The following is a 19,388-nucleotide window of genomic DNA, read 5'->3' on the forward strand; positions in this document are numbered from 1 at the left end:
GACACGGGAAGTTGGTCCTCATATGTCCTCAAATGCTTCTTGAGTGGATCTTTGGTGGTACTGTGGGAAGATGACACTTCATTCCATTTTATCCCCCACTGGGAAGGTACCTGTGACGTCGTACAATTGGAAATTCCTTTTACCCTGGCATTTGAACCCTGTGATCCATCAGGGCAACAGAAAAAGGAGTTGAGGGCTTTCCTCTGATGACAGGGTTTATTTCAATTAGATTGGGGTCCCCAGAGGAGTCCCCAAGGAACACAAAGCAAGAAGTCAAGTTAGCTGCGGGTTCTGAGTCCTTTTTGTTTTGGTAGGTAACTACAAACAAGAATGTAGACGGGATAAATAACATTTATTTATAAGTTATACTAGACAAGCAGTTAAATGAATCACCAAGCAATTAGATGCTACTAGTAGAATGGCATGGGAAAATAACATGGTCCCAGATAGGATGTTGGCAGAAAAAGGTGATATATGTCTAACCACAGCTTCAGCAGAAGAATTGGCTGAGAATTCAGGTGTAGATAGTCCACTCATGGGATTGTTAGAATCTTGGTTTGGAATATTGAGAGAAATTACTTCTTTAATCGAAGTAACAGAAGCACTGATTTCTATAGCGTGCTACATCATTGCGTGTCTGCGAGGACTTGTTCAACACCTTATTGGACAGCTCTATCAAAGCAAGTGCCTTTAGGGCCACTGCCATGCTCAGATAAAATGATCCTGCTAAAAGAAGGGGGGTGGTGCTGGCAGTGTGGGACAACAGCCTGCGTGCTTCAGGGTGGGGGCAGCGGCTGGTTCTGTAGTTAACAAAACAAGAAAAAGGCCCCTCCCGTCATGGGGTTGAAGTTTCTTCTGTCCAGGTTTTCATTAGTGTTGCCCCCATATCTACCAAAAATTCTACGTGTTTGTTCTTTTGGGTTTCTTCTTCCCAATGCGGGAAGCACCACCCAGGCTGGTCCCCCAGAAGGACCAAAAGGTGACTGTGAAAAACAGAGTTTTCCAGGTTGCGCCCGGGTTACCCTCCGTGGTGTTTCGCAGGCTTTCTTCACTCTAGAATGGCGAATCCAGGCATTCTGTTCTCTGATATTGGTAGCAGTCAGGGGGTCTTGAAATGGACCTTCCTATTATGGTTTCAAAGTTTTCTGCAAAAGACTTCACATACTCGTCAGTAAAATGTGGCCCTCAATCAGAGGATCTAACAGCTGGGCCTCCAAGCCTTGGTATTATTTTGTGTATCAGTGCTGTAGTCACCTCCTAAGCTTTTGCTGTCCTGGTAGGGAACGCTTCTGGCCAACCTGAAAAAACATCAGTTAATACCAACAAATATCGGTACCCCCCTTTTCCTGGGAGTTCTGAACAATCAGTTTGCCGTTGTGGTCCAGGCCCATTCCCTTTCCCCATTTGACCCATTTCTAGCTTGGGCATATTTTTGGGATTAGTCTGGAGGCAAAGATCACACCGCTGTCACCTCTTCCACAGTGACAGACAAATCTCTAGCTCCTGTCTCCCTAATCAAATGTTTGCGTAGTGGTTCTAGTCCCCAAGGCCCCTTCTTCTGCTCTTCCCTTCCTAAAGGCCAAACCAGGTGGGAGAAAGCCCCACTGTGTTTGCTTTTTCAGGAGAAAAATAAGTGCTAAAAAGCCACTTTGGGGGTGCCCAGGTGGATCCAGTGGTATCCAGACCCCCCCCAGAGGGAGCATCCCCCAGCACCCCCAAGTCCTTCGCAGGGCTGCTCTCAGGCCCTCCATCCCCAGCTTGTGTTGATAGCCGTGGTTGCCCGGGGCAGCTGCGTCTCCCAGGCGAGCTGGGTCCCGCCCCGGCCCGCCCCCGGCTCCTCGCGGTGTCCCTTCCCCCGGGCAACGCGGCTCTTCCCCGCCAACACCCGCCGGTGCCGGCCGGATGGAGCAGGCGGTGGAGCCGGTGCCCGGCGCCGAGCGGCTGTGCCGGTGCGCGGCGCGGGGGCTGGGGGTGCCGGCGGAGCGCTGGGAGCGCTGGGCAGGCGGGGAGGCGGCGGGGCCGCTGCTGCGGAGCTTCCTGGCGGGGCCGGCGGGGCCGGCGCTGCTGCTCTGGCGGGGCCCGGCCGGGGAGCTGGAGCTGGGGCCGCCCCCGCCGCCCCCCGCCGCCCGCCGCAAGGGGCTGTTCTTCCTGCGGGCCCCCGGCGCCGGCCCCGGGGAGCTGCTCTGCGGGGACCTGCCCGCCGATGCCCTGCGGCACTTTGCCGCCCTCGTGGAGGAGGTGAGGATGAGGGGCCACGGGGGCAGGCTCAACATGAGGAGAAATTTGTTTGCTGGGAGATGGCAGAGCCTGGCCCAGGCTGCCCAGAGCGGGTGTGGAGTCTCCTTCTCTGAGACACTGAAACCCGCCTGGACCCACCTGTGTGATCTGCTCTGTGACCCTGCGTGAGCAGGGCTTGGACTGGGGGATCTGCAGAGGGCCCTTCAGCCCAACCAGGCTGGGATCCTGTGAGGCCTGGGCAGCCCCGGAGGTGCAGAGGGAGCCCTGGCACCCATGAGTACCGGGTGCCCCTCGCACATGGCAGCGGGGAAGGTGTCCCCTCCTACAGACAGGCTCCTTGGCCTCCCTCCCTTCTCTGCTGATGCACTTGTACCCTTAACTCTGCCCTTTGCAGTACCATGGACGGCTTTAGAACTCATATAAACCACCTGAATGCTGATCCACATCAGCTCTGTCTATCAGTGGGGTCCTTGTGGGACTGATGTACCCACAGGTGCTGGAGGGGACATCTGCAGGTCACCTACTCCAAACCCCTGCTCAAGCAGGGCCATCCAGAGCCAGTTGCCCAGGGCCATGTCCAGGTAGCTCTTCATTATCTCTAAGGATGGAGACTTCACAACCTCTTTGAGCAACCTGGGCCAGTGCTCGATTACTCTCATAGTGAAAAAGTGTTTTGTGATGTTCAGGAGCCTCCTGTAGCTCAGTGTCGGGTTATCTCAGGTGGGCTGATGTTTTCTTAAAGAGATCGTCAAGAGGTTCGAGTGCTTTTGCTTTGCTGTGTTATTAGCCTGAACTAGACAATGTTGTTTCGGTTTATTCCTGATGGCTCCTCACCTGGAGAAGTCTCAGGAATGAGGCTGTAATGGGAAAGCAGAGGAGCTGCTGGATTTGAGAAGCTCTGATCATGATGTTTGGTATATTAAGATGGTGACTGATAGATTGGATTCCCAAGAGCAGGCTGCCAGACTGGTTATCCTGGTTTTGTGAGAAAACACATTATTTATACGGGGAGCTTTTGTTTTGATGAGCCCCGTGGTCTTGCGAAGTCTGCACAAACAGTGGTTTTGCATCACGGCTGGCCAATAGCATTGCAAGCACCGTCTGCTATGGGTAGATGGTGGGGTAGGAACACTTTGGCAGATCCTGTTAAATCCTGTTTTCTGAATGCCTTTGGGAGCCGGGATTGTGCGTCCCAGCTGCGTGTTTGCAGGCTTTGCTCTGCCCTGTGCAGACATGCAGTATTTCTGCAGGGAGCAGATTGTGCCTGGTTTTCATCCTATTTTCCTCTCAAGCTTCACTTGAAGGCAAAAGCAGCGGTGGTGCTGGGTCAGGCAGATGGGGTGGGTCTGCGTGAAGGTGAAAAAGGTCTTGAATTTCCTGGGGTTGGGGTCGTGTGTTCCTCTGCCCACACTTTGTCTTTATTCAGTGAGGGGTCACAGCTGGTGACCTTGTCCACTTGTTGCTTCACTCCTGCGGTGCCGAAGGGAACACACCTGCTCTGTGGGCTGGGGCTTCATCCTGAGTCCAGTTATCATTTTAACAGTCAGAAAGAAAATGAACGGCTATCATTTGCCTGGTTACAACATCACTGGCATTAGCAGTCCACATGCTTTAAGTAATAGAGACACATCTTGCTAATAATGCAGCTAAAACTGCTGAAGGTGAACTCGTCAGCACCTGCCCGTGTGTTCCCTGGGGTTGTGCTCCCCCTTCCCACGGCTCCCTGGGCACGAAGGTGGCTGGTCGGGTCTTCTTCGGGTCTACAGAGCCAGCCACAGTTCCAAAGAGTCTTCAGCATCCTGGGACAGCACCATGGAGGTGCTGAGCTGCTTTATTCCGTTTCAATTTTATGTCCATTTGCAGCTATTTTTATGCCTTTAGTCACCTCCCCCCCCTCCCCTACCCCCACCCTGAGTCCAGTAACACAAAGGGCTGTTGTTTGTCACTAGGGACAACCTGGCTTTGTTAGGCTGTTGCCACAGGCTGGTCCCAGTGCAGAGCCAGCCAGGATAGGTGACAGACACGGTGTTGCTGTCACAGCTCAAACAAGCCAAAAGCAGCTCAAATCTGGGCAAACCCCGACCAGCCCCACAACCCCATGCTGCCGGGTCAGTAAAAGTGCTGATAAAGGCAAAGCTCCTGTTTGGTGGGCTGCAGCTGGGACCTGGGGGACCCTCACCACCAGTGTATCCCAGGGGGTACCAGCAGACCTTCCCTTGCAGCACACTGAGCTCAGCCCAGCCCTGGCAGGCTCAAAGGGCAGCCTGACGGCTGTGCCCATGGGCAGGGACATGGGGACCAAGCACCGGGGACAGTTGTGAGGGCAAGGGACAGCAGCCCATGGGGCCATCTCCAGTTGCGGGCTTGAAAGGCTGGGAGAGCCTGGGGATGGGGCTGCTCACTTTGCCTACTGGCTTCCACCCTCCTTGGCTGCTTGGATTTGGGGAAAAGGGTGTTCTGCTGTATAAAGTGGGCCTGTAGAGATGCCCATTCATCATCAGCTGCCTCTATTTCACATGGGAACTGCTTGAGACAGCAATGAATATGGGTCTCCAGGCTTGGCCAAGCACAGACCTCAGAGCCTGGTGGCCCGTCCGTCTCCTGCTGCACTTTTTTCTCCATTGGTCTTCCGTGACTCCCGCTGTAGGTGATCGTGCCCATCCTAACGAACAAGAAGAACCATCAGGGCTGGCCACAAGTGGTGTCACAAGACATCGTGCGTCATGTCCACAACCTCAAAAGTACCATTTTCACAGTTGTTGGCCAAGTAGACGGCAAGACCTTGCTGCCTCTCCCAGCTGGCTCAGAGGGAATTGAGGACATTGATCTGGAAAATGAGAAATCGTGAGTACCACCCCAAAATAACAGGTTCTGGAAGGTCCAGAGAAGCAGATGCGTTTGTACATCAAGTTGTCATCGTGTCTGGGCTGCGTGCGTGCCCCTGTGGAACCCCAGGAGATGTGTGGGTGCAGTGGAATGAATCACTCCTCAGACAGGACGTGGTGCGGGTGGGATTTTGTGAGAAGTTACTGCTTCCAAGCCAGTGGGGTGACCTGTCCTCAGCTTCCCAGCCCACTTGGTGGTGTTTCTTGCTGAATTAAGTGAGTTAATGACTGCAGGGATGTAGAATATTTTGAGGGAGAATGGTATGGGGAGAGAGAATCTTGCTGGATGTGTGAGTCTCCAGGTCAGATCCTGAACCTGAATGGATCTGATGTGACAATGACTGGCTGTGCAGAGAGGTGGCGACTGGCTCTTCATTTCCACCATTCACTTTATGAACAGTGTTGTTGCCCACACTGCTGCAGACATTCAGCCATTTTCTCCAGAGTGTAATTCCTATATTAAACCAGTGACAAAATCTTATGGGGTTTGATTGTTTTGTGGTTTTGAAATGTGAAACCCTGTAAAATCCAGCTGCCCACACGGCCATTGGAAGTAGATCCAACTGAGCAATGCACATCAACAAAGTTAATCACGTACTCTGTTTACTACAGCATGGAACGGATAGATAAATCTCTGGTGTATGCCATGGAGTCGGCCATCATAGACTGGAGCCACCAGATCCAGGAGGCACTGAAGAAAGAGTCTTCAGAGCCTCTCCTGCAAGGCAGCAATCCGAACCCGAAGGTGGAGCTGGAGTTCTGGAAGAACAGGTACCCAGAGCAGCCTGGCCAGTGCACGGTGCCCTGTGGTGCTGGTTTTGTGTAGAGGGAGAGTGCTGGTGGTGGAGCTGCTAATTCCATGAGTTGAGAAGAACAGGCCACTTGGGGTTCATGTAGGCTTCAACTAAGGAAAATTGCTCCCGCACAGAAAATCATCATGATCTGCAAAGTGCCTGGGAGGTCACTGGGCAGCTGGCTGTGTTTTAACTTAGCCCCACCACAGGGGCTACACCTCAAGGGACTTTTTTCAGAAATGCCCTTTACAGGATCCCAGGCTGGTTGGGCTGAAGGGCCCTCTGCAGATCCCCCAGTCCAAGCCCTGCTCACGCAGGGTCACAGAGCAGATCACACAGGTGGGTCCAGGCGGGTTCGAATGTCTCAGAGAAGGAGACTCCACACCCGCTCTGGGCACTCTTTCGTCACTGTTCACTAGGAGCCATCCACAGGAGTAATTGCTGATGGACACCTGCTGGGGGCTGTCTGGAAATGGTGCATCTCAGCTGGCTGCTGTTCATCTGTCAGGGCCAGAGGGGCTTTAGATGCTCAGGAGCCTGGGAGTGGTATTTCCTCCTGCCCTTTGAAAACCTTTGTGCTGTACTGGTTCAGGCTGACTCGGGGCAAAGCCCTGCTGGCTGGAGAGCTGTTGCTAATGCCTGCAGAAACACGATGGCTTTTTTTCAGCGATGTTCTGTCAGTAGCAGAGCTGCTGTCATGCTGAACTCAGCACTTTCTGTCCTGTAGGGTTTGTCTGTGCCTCATGCAGCTTTCTCCCATTTCCACAGTCCATGTGTAGCTGGAGGAAGCCCTGAATCAGGCCCAGGGGAAACAGATGATGTTGGGGGACAGCTGATGGCCCAGTGTAGGTGGGTAACATGGCCACCAGCATCCTGGTGTGCATCAAGAACAGTGTGGCCAGCAGGCCCAGGGCAATGACTGTCCCACTGTACTCAGCGCTGGGGAAGCCAAACCTCAAATCAGTTTTGGGCCCCTCAGGCCAAGAAAGACCTTGAGGTAGTGGAGTGAGTTGAGAGAAGGGAATAGAGCTGGTGAGGGGCTGGAGCACAAGTGTGATGGGAGTGGCTGAGGGACCTGGGGGGTTCAGCTGGAGAACAGGAGCTGAGGGGAGACCTTCTGATCTCTGCACTGCCTGAAAGGAGCTTGGAGCCAGGGGGGGTCGGGCTCTGCTCCCCAGGAACAAGCGCCAGGATGAGAGGAAACGGCCTCAAGTTGCGCCAGGGGAGGCTGAGGTTGGATATTAGGAAACATTTCTTCCCAGAAGGGGTTGTGAAGCATTGGAACAGGCTGCCCAGGGCAGTGGTGGAGTCACCATTCCTGGAGGGGTTGAACAGTCACAGAGATGACATTCTCAGGGACACGGGGCAGTGCCAGGGGTTAGGTTATGGTTGGACTCGATGATCTTGAGGGTCTCTTCCAACCAACTGATTCTGTGATTCTGTGTCTCGGTTGCTGTAGGTGTGATGACCTGGAATGCATTTACAACCAGCTGACAACGAGGAAGGTCAGGAACATGATGGAGCTGCTGGAGAGAGTTGAGAGCAGCTACATCCCAGCCTTCAAAACCATGCTAATGGATGTTGAGGCAGGTGAGATGCTGGGGCAACTTTACCACAGTGCTGGCTTCTGGCCTTTCTTCATGGCCTGGTGTGACTGATTTCAAGCCAAATCTTTCTAGTTTGTGAATTGAGACTGGGCTGCTTGTGCTTGAGTCTAGGCTTTTGTTTCCAGGCTGGGACAAGCTCCATCGCTGGTCTGTTGAGCCAGACTCTTGCCAAAGTTCAGGGTGAATGGGTTTGGGAATTTATTCTGCTGTAATAAAGTGTTTGCATTACTCTAACAGGACTCACCTCAACTTCCACCAGCTCCTCTGGTGTTATTATGCAGGAACGGGAGTTCAGACTAAGAGGACAGATCTTGTACCTAAGACTGCTTTGTTAGAGCGCTGCTTCTCAGGCTTTGGCCACTGCAGCCCGAATTTCCTTGCTTTGCTTTGCTTAGGGGAGTTGAGCGCAGCCCAAGGAAATATTGCACATCCCTGTCTGTAGTGAAAAACAGTGTAGTCCTGCTGGTCTGTCCCTGCAGACCAACACAGCTGGACATCCATGTCCAACCCAGCTGCTCTCTGGCACAATGAAACCATCTAGACTGTGTTAGCTGTGCACGTGCTGGCAGAAAACACTGTTCTTCACCACTTCACGTGCAAACATTGAATCTCTTAAGGATCTGTGTCACACTCTGCATTGTGCAGTTTAAATGGGCTGGAGAAACACCCCTTATATAAGGAGCCAAGGGTTCATTGTTAAACTAATTAATACTTTAAGGGTTTAATCAAAATACAACAAATATTTGGTTTTAATCCGGCTACAGCGATACTAACCCTAATTGGATAATTTGGACTATAATTGTTAATTTCCATTACAGCGCAGTTCAGATTTGTGTGCACCTGCTTTTAAGTCTCTGCCCCTTTCCCTGGCATTGTACTGGTGTGGCTGCTGTTGGTGGATTTGCTGGGAGGGTGATGCTGATAGTGGGAGTCTCTTCTTCCTTGGTCTTGGGCCTTAGGGGTTATTTTTGCATGCATTCAAGCACTTCTGTCACTTCTTGTTGGTCCACAGGTTTAATTGCACAACGATCTGGTTTTATTAATGCTTGCGCTCTGGGGTAATTCTTCAGGGTAAAACCACACAGCTGTACAGAGCTAAGCTAAAGCTTTCGACGAGTCAGACATCAGTTGCTTTACTGTTGACAGGTTTTCTATTACAGTCAGGACTAGTGGGGCCGTCGTCATCTGCCCACTGGACAAGGAGTTGCTTGAGCCAAAACTGAGCTAAAAAGGGCTCAGGCCAAGGCTGTACAGCCTGTCGTGCTGTACAGCAAGGCCATGGCTCACAGCCATGGCAGCACTGTATTTTTGGTGCTGTTGGGCAAATTCCGTGTGACTTTTTAGCAGTTGTGGACTCAGGCTCTCCACGAAGCCCTGTCCCAGCTCCCTGTCCCCTGCCATCACATCAGCTTATTTCTGTTCTGGTTACTGCCGCAGGTGAGTGATGTTCACGAGTGAGTGACCTGCAGCACACAGGTGGCTGAGGGTGCTCAGTGCTTGTCAGGACAGTTTCTTTTCCCAGGCACTTTTCCATGTGGTGAGGCCAGCACCCAGCTGGGAACCCAGCACACCGCAGCTGGGTGGTTCTTACCGCTTCTCACGTCTCGCAACACAGCTTTGACTGAAGCTCAGGACGTTCACCTGCGCCTGACACCCCTCAAGCGCCGCTTGGAAGACGTAGAGAGGGTTGAGTTCAGCGAGGTGAAGCCTTTCCTGCTCCCCCTGCTCCACGTGGTGTGTTTGATCTGGGTCACCTCCAAGCACTACAACATGCCCGTGCGGATAGTGGTGCTGCTCCAGGAGATCTGCAACCTTCTCATTGAGCAGGTCTGTGGCTGTGATGCCTGTGTTTGCAGTCCCCTGTGTCCCCTCTCCCCTTCTTCCTATTGTCCTTCCCTGGAAAAGTGATTCTTTAGGCAACATTTAACTTAATAAACAGGTTCAAATGTGTTCAACACAAGAAGTCCTTGTTTTCCATGATGGCAGAAGTGACCTCTCAGGTGTGATTTTGCTCTTCCAGGCCCTGGTGTACCTGTCTCCAGAAGACCTTCTGAAAGGGGACATGGAGGAGAGCCTGGGCAAGGTGCGAATGGTGCTCGGTATCCTGAACATGTTCAAAGAGGCATTTGAGGAGAGAAGGGAAAAACTGCACATGTATTATGAACCAGGCCAAGAAGTGAGGGAGTGGGACTTCAGCTCCACGATGGTGTTTGCGAGGCTGGACACCTTCCTGAAGAGACTGGAGATGGTGGAGGTGAGACTCTGGTCTTGAAAAACATTGCAGACCGTCAGGAGAACTCTGTAGCCAGGAGATCACTTGCTGGCATCTTTCCTTTCTATAGCTTCACCTGATACCAGGGAATGGGGCCACTCTTTTGCTGTTAGGTCTCCTGTTACAGCGAGTCTAAGACTGTGTTTTACTATGTCCTGCTCAGTGCATATGTAAGCTGGTCAGGTTGATAGGTGTGTTTTTTGCTCTCAGGAGTCCCGTTGGACTCCTTGCTCCTGTTGGGGCAAGAAAAGGAGGATTACTGGAGGTGTGGTTTGCACAGCTGTAAATAAAGCAATGTAATCTCCCAGGTCTCCTGGTGCCATCAGAGACAGATTTAGGTTATGGTTGGACTCAATGATCTTAAGGGTCTCTTCCAACTGAAATGGTTCTATGATTCTATGACACCCTAGAGCTGGGTCCTGCCTGTCTTGGAGAGGCCAGATGGCAGGATCCCCTTGGCTGTGCCACGTGGGCCTGGGGAGGAGCAGGGACACGTTCCTCACCAGGTTGTCCCTTTGCATCCTCATAGTCCATCAAACTGGGGTGCTGTGGCTCAGGGGTGTCCCTGTTTGCCAGATCTGTCACCTGAGGCAGGGACATTGGGGTGTCATCCCTGAGCTCCCAGTGTGGCCAAGGGCTCCTTGAGCCACAGGAGATGTTCTGCAGAGAGCAGGTCTGAGTGTGAATGTGGGAGCTCCCTATGCTCTCCTCACCACATGGCTGTGTCTGGAGACCACAGACATACAGACACCATATGTACCTGTTATACAGACACTGTATATACCTCTTATACAGATACTGTATGTACCTCTTGTACAGACCTTGCATGTACCTGTTATCTCTCACGTGGCTAACCACACACATTCATCTGCTCTCCACACACATCCCAAATGAATTTCTTTGTTGATTGTTGCTGCGTTCTCAGTGTGTAGGGTTGGATGGCCAGTGTACAGGTTGCTGGTGTTTGCAGTTTTACTGCTTTAAATGTGCCATATACTTTTATGTGTTCCTTAATTAACTATGTTGAAAACTGTCATGGCTGGTGCCTATTTTAAAAGTATTCGTAATGATGGTTTCCAGTAGGGTTTGATGTGAAATAAACCAAATTATGCTGGTCAGTGTAGAGAGGAATATAAATAGACACAGGAATAACTGCAGGTTATCATGAGGACAGTGTTGGTGACAGGTTTACTGGGACCCTGTAAAGGCTCTGGGGCACTGACTGCTGGGATTCCATGGATGCCATGGGCACACTGTGGATATGGGCTGCAGACAAAAGCCAGTGGGGAGGTTTTGAGCTGGGGCACTGTGCGTTTTGACCAGTGTCTGTTTCCTCCTTCCGTGGCTGTCCCACACTCCAGGGACAGTAGAAGCTGCAGTATCTGGAGTCAGAGGGAGAGCCTGCGGAGTGAGCTGTAAAACAAGAATTAAAAGCATAGTGCACACCAGCCTGTTAATGAGGAAAACTGCTGCATCTCTCTCCGTCTCAATTTCCCCTCATCACTTCATTTCAAGCAACCTTGCAAGACAAAGCAAGGGACAACTGGTATTTCCACATTATTTTTTTGCCTTACTAGGTATTTGTTCAAGCGGATGTGCTGGTGTGTCGAAGTGAATATGAATGCATATGTGCATTTGTTTTCGAATTTTCATAAAAGCTGCAGTTACACTGGTGCATGGGTAGCCCATGAGCACGTGAAGAGGGAAGGATCCCTTTCCTTTGGTTCGTTGCACTGTTTCATATTACATGTCTGTGGTAAAACCTGCTGCCCTGCTCGGGTGGCCCCAGGACAAGTGCAAGCAGAGAGTGGCCACCAGTACATTCCTGTGCACATTTCTCCTGGTCCTCTGAGACAATGGATGTTCAACCAGCCCTTACTTGGCCCTACCTAGGGAGACAGATGAGGTGGGATGGCAGCAGAGCTGCCCAGTGCTGCCACCACCACTGGGGGAGCGGGACATTTTCCCAAGAGGTGACACTGCCAGGCTGCAGAGGATGGGAAGGGAAGGGAAGGACCCGTGTGCCACCTCAGCAGAGAGGGCCAGCGGGGCAGGTGCTGCAACACCCACTTGGACACGTGGAGGTTTGACTGCGCAGGAGCTTTGGACAGTTTGGGTACCTGTAAATATTAGAAATCTGTCCTTGGTTAATACCTATAAAATTGGGATTCTTAGCTATGCTGGATGACATATAAGAGTCTCATATCCTGCTTTGGATCTGTCCTTTAAATACACTTAAAAGCGATTTTACAGTTGTCATGGTATTTCTAGTGGCTGCAGCAGGTCTCACTGGCAGGGACGTGTTATGAGCAGCCACTGATGCTCAGGACAGGCAGATCAGGCTCCCCCCTTCCCATCCCTGCCACCCAGCCTGAGCACCAGCGCTGTGCTTGGGAAGGTCCCTCAGCAAGTGCAACTCTGTCGTGACAACTGTTGTCATCTTCTTTTGTCAACATCGTGACCTGTGTCTCCCTCCGTTGACTTTGAAGGATCTCCTGGCAACTTCCTTGGACTTGATGAAGCTGGAGAAAATTGAATTCAGTGGGATTAAAGGGAAGACCCTGGGCCAGCAGGTCCTGGACATGTATGAGGAATTCCAGGAGGCATACAAGGTGTTTTCAGAGCGAACCTATGACTGTCTTGACCTGACCAACACGGTAGGTGGGACCAGTTTGCGGGAACATCAGGAACATGTGCATGTTTCCAAAGCAGCAGTTTCCTGCTATCTTCTTCCCAGCTCTTTCCTCCTTTCGTTATGATCTGATCTGGTACTGGAGGGAACAGGGAGCCGCTGGCCTTTCCGGCAGAGATTTGGGACTTCTTGCACGTCTATATCTAACATATCTTGCTAGATCAGCACCTTAGATCAGTGCAGCTGGGAAACTGGGATTTCCATGAGTTATGCACAAGCTTTTGCTGTACATGGTGCTTGCTGAGGTATAAGAGCTATACCAACACCCACATCTCTTTGCTTTCCTGCTCTTGGTATTTACCATGTTTCCCCAAAAATAAGACCTACCCCAAAAACAAGCTATAGCATGATTTTTCAGGATGCTTGAAATATGAACCCTATTCAAAAAATTAGCCCTAGTTACAGTTCATAAAAAAGTCAATTTAAATAGGGTCCAGGCAGCTATACATGTAAAAAAGTAAGCATCTTTTGCAGCAAAAATTAATATAAGACGCTGTCTTAGTTTTGGAAAAACAAGGTAGTTTGCCTGATGAGGGCCAACTCAGATCATCTCTGGGATGTGTTCGCTCCTGCCTAGATGAACACATGGCATCTGGGGCTCTCAGAATTCAAGGATGCTCTATTTTATTATCAGTAGTGCTTTAATTAAAGGAATATTCCCAGCCCTCTGGGACCTGCCTGGTGTGGGGATGGGTGGCTCGTGCTTTGCTTCCTGCAGCTCCCAGTACATCTCTGCAGGGGGTGGCACGTCCCCAGTGTTTCTTGCTGGAAAGCTGCTTGCTCCATAGCACCCCTCCTTCAGCAGGGCAGGCACAGAGGAGAGGTGACAGTGGCTCTGCAGGAGGTGGCTTGGGTTTGGTGACCCCATGGCCATTTGTGTGACTCTGAGTCATGTTTGTTCTTTCAGTGCTCTAGTTTTGCACCCTCTGCCACTGCTGGAGCCGTTTTTTTTAGCTAAAACATGGCATCTGGATCTGCTGGAGCTCAGCAGTAGCAATAGTAAAAGCTATTTCCTTGCACTTTGTCCTTTGGAAAAGAGACACATGACCTCATTTTTAGTGGTTTTGTCCAAGCTAGAACAGAAGGACTGTCACGGACTGTCAAGTTCAGTCTTTGATTTGGACTCTTTTACGTGTAGGAAAACAAATATAGATGTTACTCTTGAAGTTCAAAGGATTTATTACAATTGAAGCAAGAAAAGCAGTGCAAGAAGATGATGGAAATTACAGAAACCCAGTACTGTTGAGTTTGAAAAGGACCTCTGGAGATCACCCAGTCCACCTTCCCTGCTCAAAGCAGGCTCAGCTAGAGCAGGACTGTGACTGGTCAGGTGAAATATCTCCAAGATTACCTATGTCCAAGTGTGGAGACTCCACAGCCTCTCTGGGCAACCTGTGCGAGTGTTTTGAAACTGCCTCACTCACAACCAGCTCACCATGGAACCACAGGCTTGTTTTGACTTGAAAGTAGGTTGGATTTGGGACTCAGCAGGTGCATCCGTGGGTTTTCTGGATGATGGTGTGGTCTTCAGGCCAAGTGGTGGGGGAGAGGGTGTGGAAATAGTCCATCTTGCCTGTAGGCTGAAGATAGTGCCATGTGGGCTGTGGAAAGCCCTCAGGACCAAAGGGTCCCTCCCAGAGAAAGGGCCAACATCTCAGCCATGGGACAGCACAGAAATGTTCTCAAGCTTCGTGAGGACTTTGCCACGTTGCGATGGCTGAAGATTGGCCAGAGGAGTGGCTTAGTTCACGGTGAATAAGAGAGGGCATCTCTGGATCGAGGAGTTACAGGTACCTTCCTAGTGCCATCTTGCAGCCTCACAGCTTGTGTTTTGCCTTTGTGCAGGACTTTGAGCAGGATGCCTTTGGTTTCCAGCAGAAAGTAGAAGACATGGACCGTCGGCTGGGCACCATTTTCATCCAGGCTTTTGATGACGCCTCCAACTTGGACCACGCCTTCAAGGTTTGTTTATCGCTCCCTTGCTCTTCCCTAAAAGGGAAATCAGGGCACCCGGCTCGGTGAGAATCACGCTGAGGAGACCAGGCAGTGCTGGAGCCACAGGCACATGGGGCTGGTGTTTGCTGGTGGGACAGTGGGACTTGTAGCTTTTGGGCTGCTCTTGGTTTGGGATGCTCAGGCTGGTGGGTCCCTCACAAAGCTTTTGGATGCCAGGAGATATATTTGTGTCTCTCTCTGCAAGTTGGGGGAAATCATGCTTTTTCTAGGATTTCCTGGTGAGAATTGATATTGTTAGTATCAATTTGTTAATATTATTAATACATGGATCTGTTTCAGTTTTGGAAACAGGTTTTCTAGAAACAAAGCTGGTTTATTTATCAATTAATCTATCTTGCAGAAATAATAAATGGTATTTTTTTAAAAAAATCAATATAAGCATTTGTAGAAAAGACTTTAGCAAGTGACAGTGTTTATCTTTGTGAGTTTTTTGAAAAAAATAGAAAATCTTGAAGCATTTGAAGAACAACAGTTGGAATGTGGTCCAACCCCAGAGAAAGTCTGAGAGGCCCCGTAACAAAGGGAGCAAATTTCCTTTTTCCAAAGTGCCCATCGGTGCGGACAGTATTGAAGCATCTGGGCTGGGGAGGAAGGTCCCAGCTGATCTCTCTGCAGGAGTCGGGGTTGTAAATTTTTCCCCTCTTCTTTTCCTGCGTGTTCACCCCAACAGCTGCTGGACATGTTCGGGAGCCTTTTGGAGCGACCGGCAGTCGCTGCAGATGCTGCTGGCAAATACTCCGTCCTCATCAGCATGTTCAGCAGGGCCCTGGACCACGCCAGGCTGATCTACTCCCGGCACATCCAGGCAGAGCTGAAGCTCGGTAGGTAGAACGTGCTGAGTAAAATGGGTTTTACAGGGAGTTTGATTGAGATTAATTTGGGGGGGAAATGATTTATTTTTCTAAGGAACCCAAAACTTTACAAATTGCAGATGTTTTCAGCCTCTGTAGCTCCTAGTGGCAATGGAAATGCCTGGGAAAGCTCTGTTCTTAGTATTAAAGCAAATAATTGGTTAGGAGTAAAACTACCCTTTTTCAAATGTGTATGCATGATATGTGACTGGGAATGGAGACACATGCTGGGCTTTTCTCCCAGCGAGGCTGTGACAGGAGGTTTCTCTCCACATTTGTGTGCTGCCTCCAACACCCCATGGGACCTGCAAACCCACTCATGTGCTCCTCAGAATGAATTTATTTTGTTCCCCTTACAATGCTTAAAATGCAAAGTATGCGAGTGGGACTTTGTAACCAAGGGTTTAATCAGCCTTTTCCAAGTTTATTATTCCCCGTGACTGTTGGCACAGGGGGGAATGGGTGGATTTCTATCAGATTATGAGGATTCAAGTGTGTCATTTTGAACAATAACCTATTTACTTGCCTCAGAAAGATCATACTGGAACGAGACAAGTCCTGGACTGGAGAGAATCATGGAGAGAATCATTTGCTGTGAATTTGTGGTTATTGTTCTGTGGCCGTTAGATAAGGCGGACAGAAGTAACTCCTGGTCAGAAATCCCTATGTCAGTGTTTGTGAGGGGCGGGGAATGTGTCCCAGGCAAGGGACACCTCACATCAGCTCAGGTTTGGACATAGTCTGGGCTTCTCGTTCGATCTCAGCTCCTTATTCCAGATCCAGAGGCACTCGCCTTGGTCACAGACCTACATCAGTGTGGCAGATGTTGGATTTAAGGAAGGAAGCTGGGAAATCAGAGCAGTTTTCTGCAAATGAGGTTCTGTTGTTGCATCTTTGGGGTTACAAGTGCAGTGTTCAGTCCAATGCTGTTCCAATGTGCCCTCCCCAGGATCCCCCCTGTGCACAAGAACATGCCGCCGGTGGCTGGAGCGCTGCGCTGGGCGCAGGAGCTGCGAGCGCGAATCCAGGTGCCGTTTGATCACTTCAGGCACATCCCACATCTGTGCGTGTCTGTTCCAGCTAAGTTGCTTTATGACCACCTTGCTATCTTCTCTGTAATCAATCTGATTTTCTTTCTGTGGTGAACATTATCCCATGGTTATAGCTGAAATAATTCTTAGTCAAAGAGGTGTGAAGTGGTTGCACTGGTGCTTTTCAGCTTCCTTGTGATCATTATTTTTTTTAAGAAACTCATTCACTGGATTTGTTTTGAAGCGATTAAGAGGCACAGTGGGCTATTCAGCTTTCAGACATAGTTCCCGGGTTGCAATTGAAAGAGGTATCAGAACCTTTCCTGCTGCAATCCCACTCAGCATGTTCTCCAGGACCTCCTCAGCTGCAAGTCCTGGTTCTGGCATCATCCAAACTGTGAATAGCAGAGAAGTGCTGGGCTGGACTCAGCTGAGATGGGTCGATGGAGCTGGGTTTGCATGTTGGGGAGCAGACGAGCATTTTGTTGGGCAGAAGAAAACTTTCTCAGCGTTAAACAAAGGAGCCATCTCCCAAGATCAAGGAAAGAAACCAATGCTGGTATATTTATCACCCAAATGCTTGTTATAACGGATGGTGTCAGGGAAGTATGGCCTCATACTCACAGCTGGCACCACATGAGACAACATTTAAGAGCTCTGTAAGCAAGGCGGTGTTGGACTTATGACAACTGAGGGTGTTCCAGGGACTGCACCTGGTAGCTCACAGGAATGGCTTCACGTGTGCTGGTCAGGATTCTGTGTAAATGGATCCACTTTTTTAATGTACTTGACCAAAATAACTTGACCGTCACTGTACCATGTTTGTAACCTTCTCTCACTGTATCTTGCCATTAAGTGTCTTTAAGTGCACAGTTATTCTGCAGCAGCAAAGACATTGGTGCAATGAAACAAACTCTTGGGCTGTTCCCAGCACAGAGCCCAAGTTATCATGTCTGATTTGAACCTAAATGGCAAATTTTTGTCCACCATGAAGGACCCAGATCTGCATTTCACACTGATTTTCTGTCCTCTGTTTAGAGTAGTTAATAACATGCTCTGCAGCGGTGGTGACATGATGCTGTTGAAAGGGAAAAAGGATTAAAAAGGAGGAACAAAAGTGGTTTTGCTGGGATTTACTTGGATTTGCTCAGAGGACTTGTTTACTTGCAGCAGGTTTCTCAGCACTTGCCCAGCGGTGACTGCTCAGGCGCTCCTTTTTTCCAGCTTTTGGTTAAGTTAATTCAAGTTTTGTCAATATGTCCTCCAAAATCAACAACCATCTTGAGGAAAACTTGGATATTGTAGATGAAACAGTGGGGAAAAGACAGCATGATAAGAATTCCTCTGGCCTGCTGTTCCCTGGGCTGTACAGCCCTGGCAGCGTGGCCAGGGCTCTGCCTCCCGCACTCTGGGACACCTTTGCTCTTCGGTTTGAGGGGCACGAATTGGGCACCGCCAAGAGCTTCATCTGCCGGGAGCCACACTCTGCTTCTTTCTGTGCCTCTTTGACCTCAGAAAGCGGTGGCTGGTGAGCAGAGGTTGCCCTGCTCTGCGCAAACACCGGAGCATTGAGTATGTTACGGAGACCAGTGTTCCTCCAGCAGCTCTGGGCCCTTGTTCTTCCCCCAGGACGTGGTTCTCATTTGCCAGTTGCCATGCAAACACCCGCAAAAGGGCGCACTGGGGCTTGGAGAGCTTTTGTGCAGTGAAATGGTTTTGGGCGATATGGTGGGGTTGGAATGTAAGATCCCCAGCCAGGCTCTGCCTGCAAGGTGGTGGGTGGTTTTGGGAAGGGGTAAATAGAGACTGCAGCCTCACAGGGCTAAATGTAACGCTGAGCTTGTCTGTTGTGCCACCAGCTGCTTGGACTCTGCTGAAGGAAGAAGGGTGATAGAGAAGTATGAAGAAATGATCCAGCTGCTCGACAGGTAAGTGGTGGCTCAGGCACGACTGTAACTATATGAAAAAAAGCCAAACCTTATAGAATCATAGAATTGTTTTGGTTGGAAGAGACCCTCATGTCCATCCATTAACACAGCCCTGGCACTGCCCCGTGTCCCTGAGAACCTCGTCTCCACGTCTGTCCACCCCTCCAGGGATGATGACTCCACCACTGCCCTCGCAGCCTGTTCCAATGCCCGACAGCCCTTTGGGGAAGAAATGTTTCCTAATATCCAGTCTGAACCTCCCCTGGTGCAACTTGAGGCCATTTCCTTCTCCTTCTCTAAACCACCTTTCAGCACATTTGCAAGCCCAGGGCCTGAGAATGTCTCTTTCTAAGCCAGAAGGAATTTTGTGATGAGAGAGGAGGAGGAATCCTTTGCTACACACCACAGTCTTTCTGTGATATCTTGAAATGAGAAGTTTGCATGGGAGGGACAGGGGCTGTGCAGCCCAGCAGAAATGTTGGAACGAGATTCTTTTGGATGTAGGAGATGCTGTGGTAGAAAACCTGAGCTGACCAGAAGTCTCAATCCACTTGTGCCCATTCACAGTGTACTTACCGTGGCTGTAATGTGTGTATTCCACAAGTGGGAGTGGGATTCGTTGCACCTCACTTAATATCTTAATGTTTGATGCTAAAACTGAACTGATTGCTCTGAGCTTTTGAATGTTTGTCCCCAAATTTGAATCCTCTGCTAAGAATGGTACTTGGGGGATCTTTGTTTTCCTGACTTGATGCTGTCACTGGTTTTCAGGTGTTTGTCTTTGAAGCCAAGATCTTTATGGAGGTGGTGTGGGTGGGTTTTAAATATTCCTTGATGTTCTTCAGCCCTCAGAAGTGGACTTGGCTTTTATTTGGTTCTATGTCTTGGTGTGCGGGCTTGGCAGCTACGTGGTGGATGTTTTAATTTGTTTGTTTGTTTTTCGGCAGGTATCAGGAGAAGCTCTATGCAGACTGGTCCCAGACAGTCTCTGAAAAATCACAGTACAACCTTACTCAACCGCTTATCCGGCGAGATCCAGAAACCAAACTGATCACGGTTAATTTTGATCCCCAG

At 50.1% G+C, this 19,388-nt stretch overlaps 1 protein-coding gene across 3 annotated transcripts; it reads left to right on the forward strand.

Moving 5' to 3' along the window:
* The first annotated feature begins 5,741 nt into the window (after positions 1–5,741).
* LOC136110805 (dynein axonemal heavy chain 9-like) lies at positions 5,742–19,388 on the forward strand. Of its 3 annotated transcripts, XM_071817814.1 has the most exons (10): positions 5,742–5,894; positions 7,377–7,507; positions 9,140–9,351; positions 9,545–9,778; positions 12,286–12,453; positions 14,334–14,450; positions 15,175–15,325; positions 16,305–16,418; positions 18,246–18,314; positions 19,262–19,388. In XM_071817814.1, the coding sequence occupies exons 1-9, from the start codon at positions 5,770–5,772 to the stop codon at positions 18,275–18,277; spliced, it is 1,284 nt and encodes a 427-aa protein (XP_071673915.1). In that variant the 5' UTR covers positions 5,742–5,769; the 3' UTR covers positions 18,278–18,314; positions 19,262–19,388. The 3 variants fall into 3 exon arrangements, with proteins under 3 accessions (XP_071673915.1, XP_071673916.1, XP_071673914.1); XM_071817815.1 differs by lacking the exon at positions 16,305–16,418; XM_071817813.1 differs by lacking the exons at positions 18,246–18,314; positions 19,262–19,388 and having other exon boundaries at positions 16,305–18,016.

This window comes from Patagioenas fasciata, chromosome 21, assembly GCF_037038585.1.
Source record: "Patagioenas fasciata isolate bPatFas1 chromosome 21, bPatFas1.hap1, whole genome shotgun sequence".
NCBI classification, from domain to species: Eukaryota; Metazoa; Chordata; class Aves; order Columbiformes; family Columbidae; genus Patagioenas; species Patagioenas fasciata.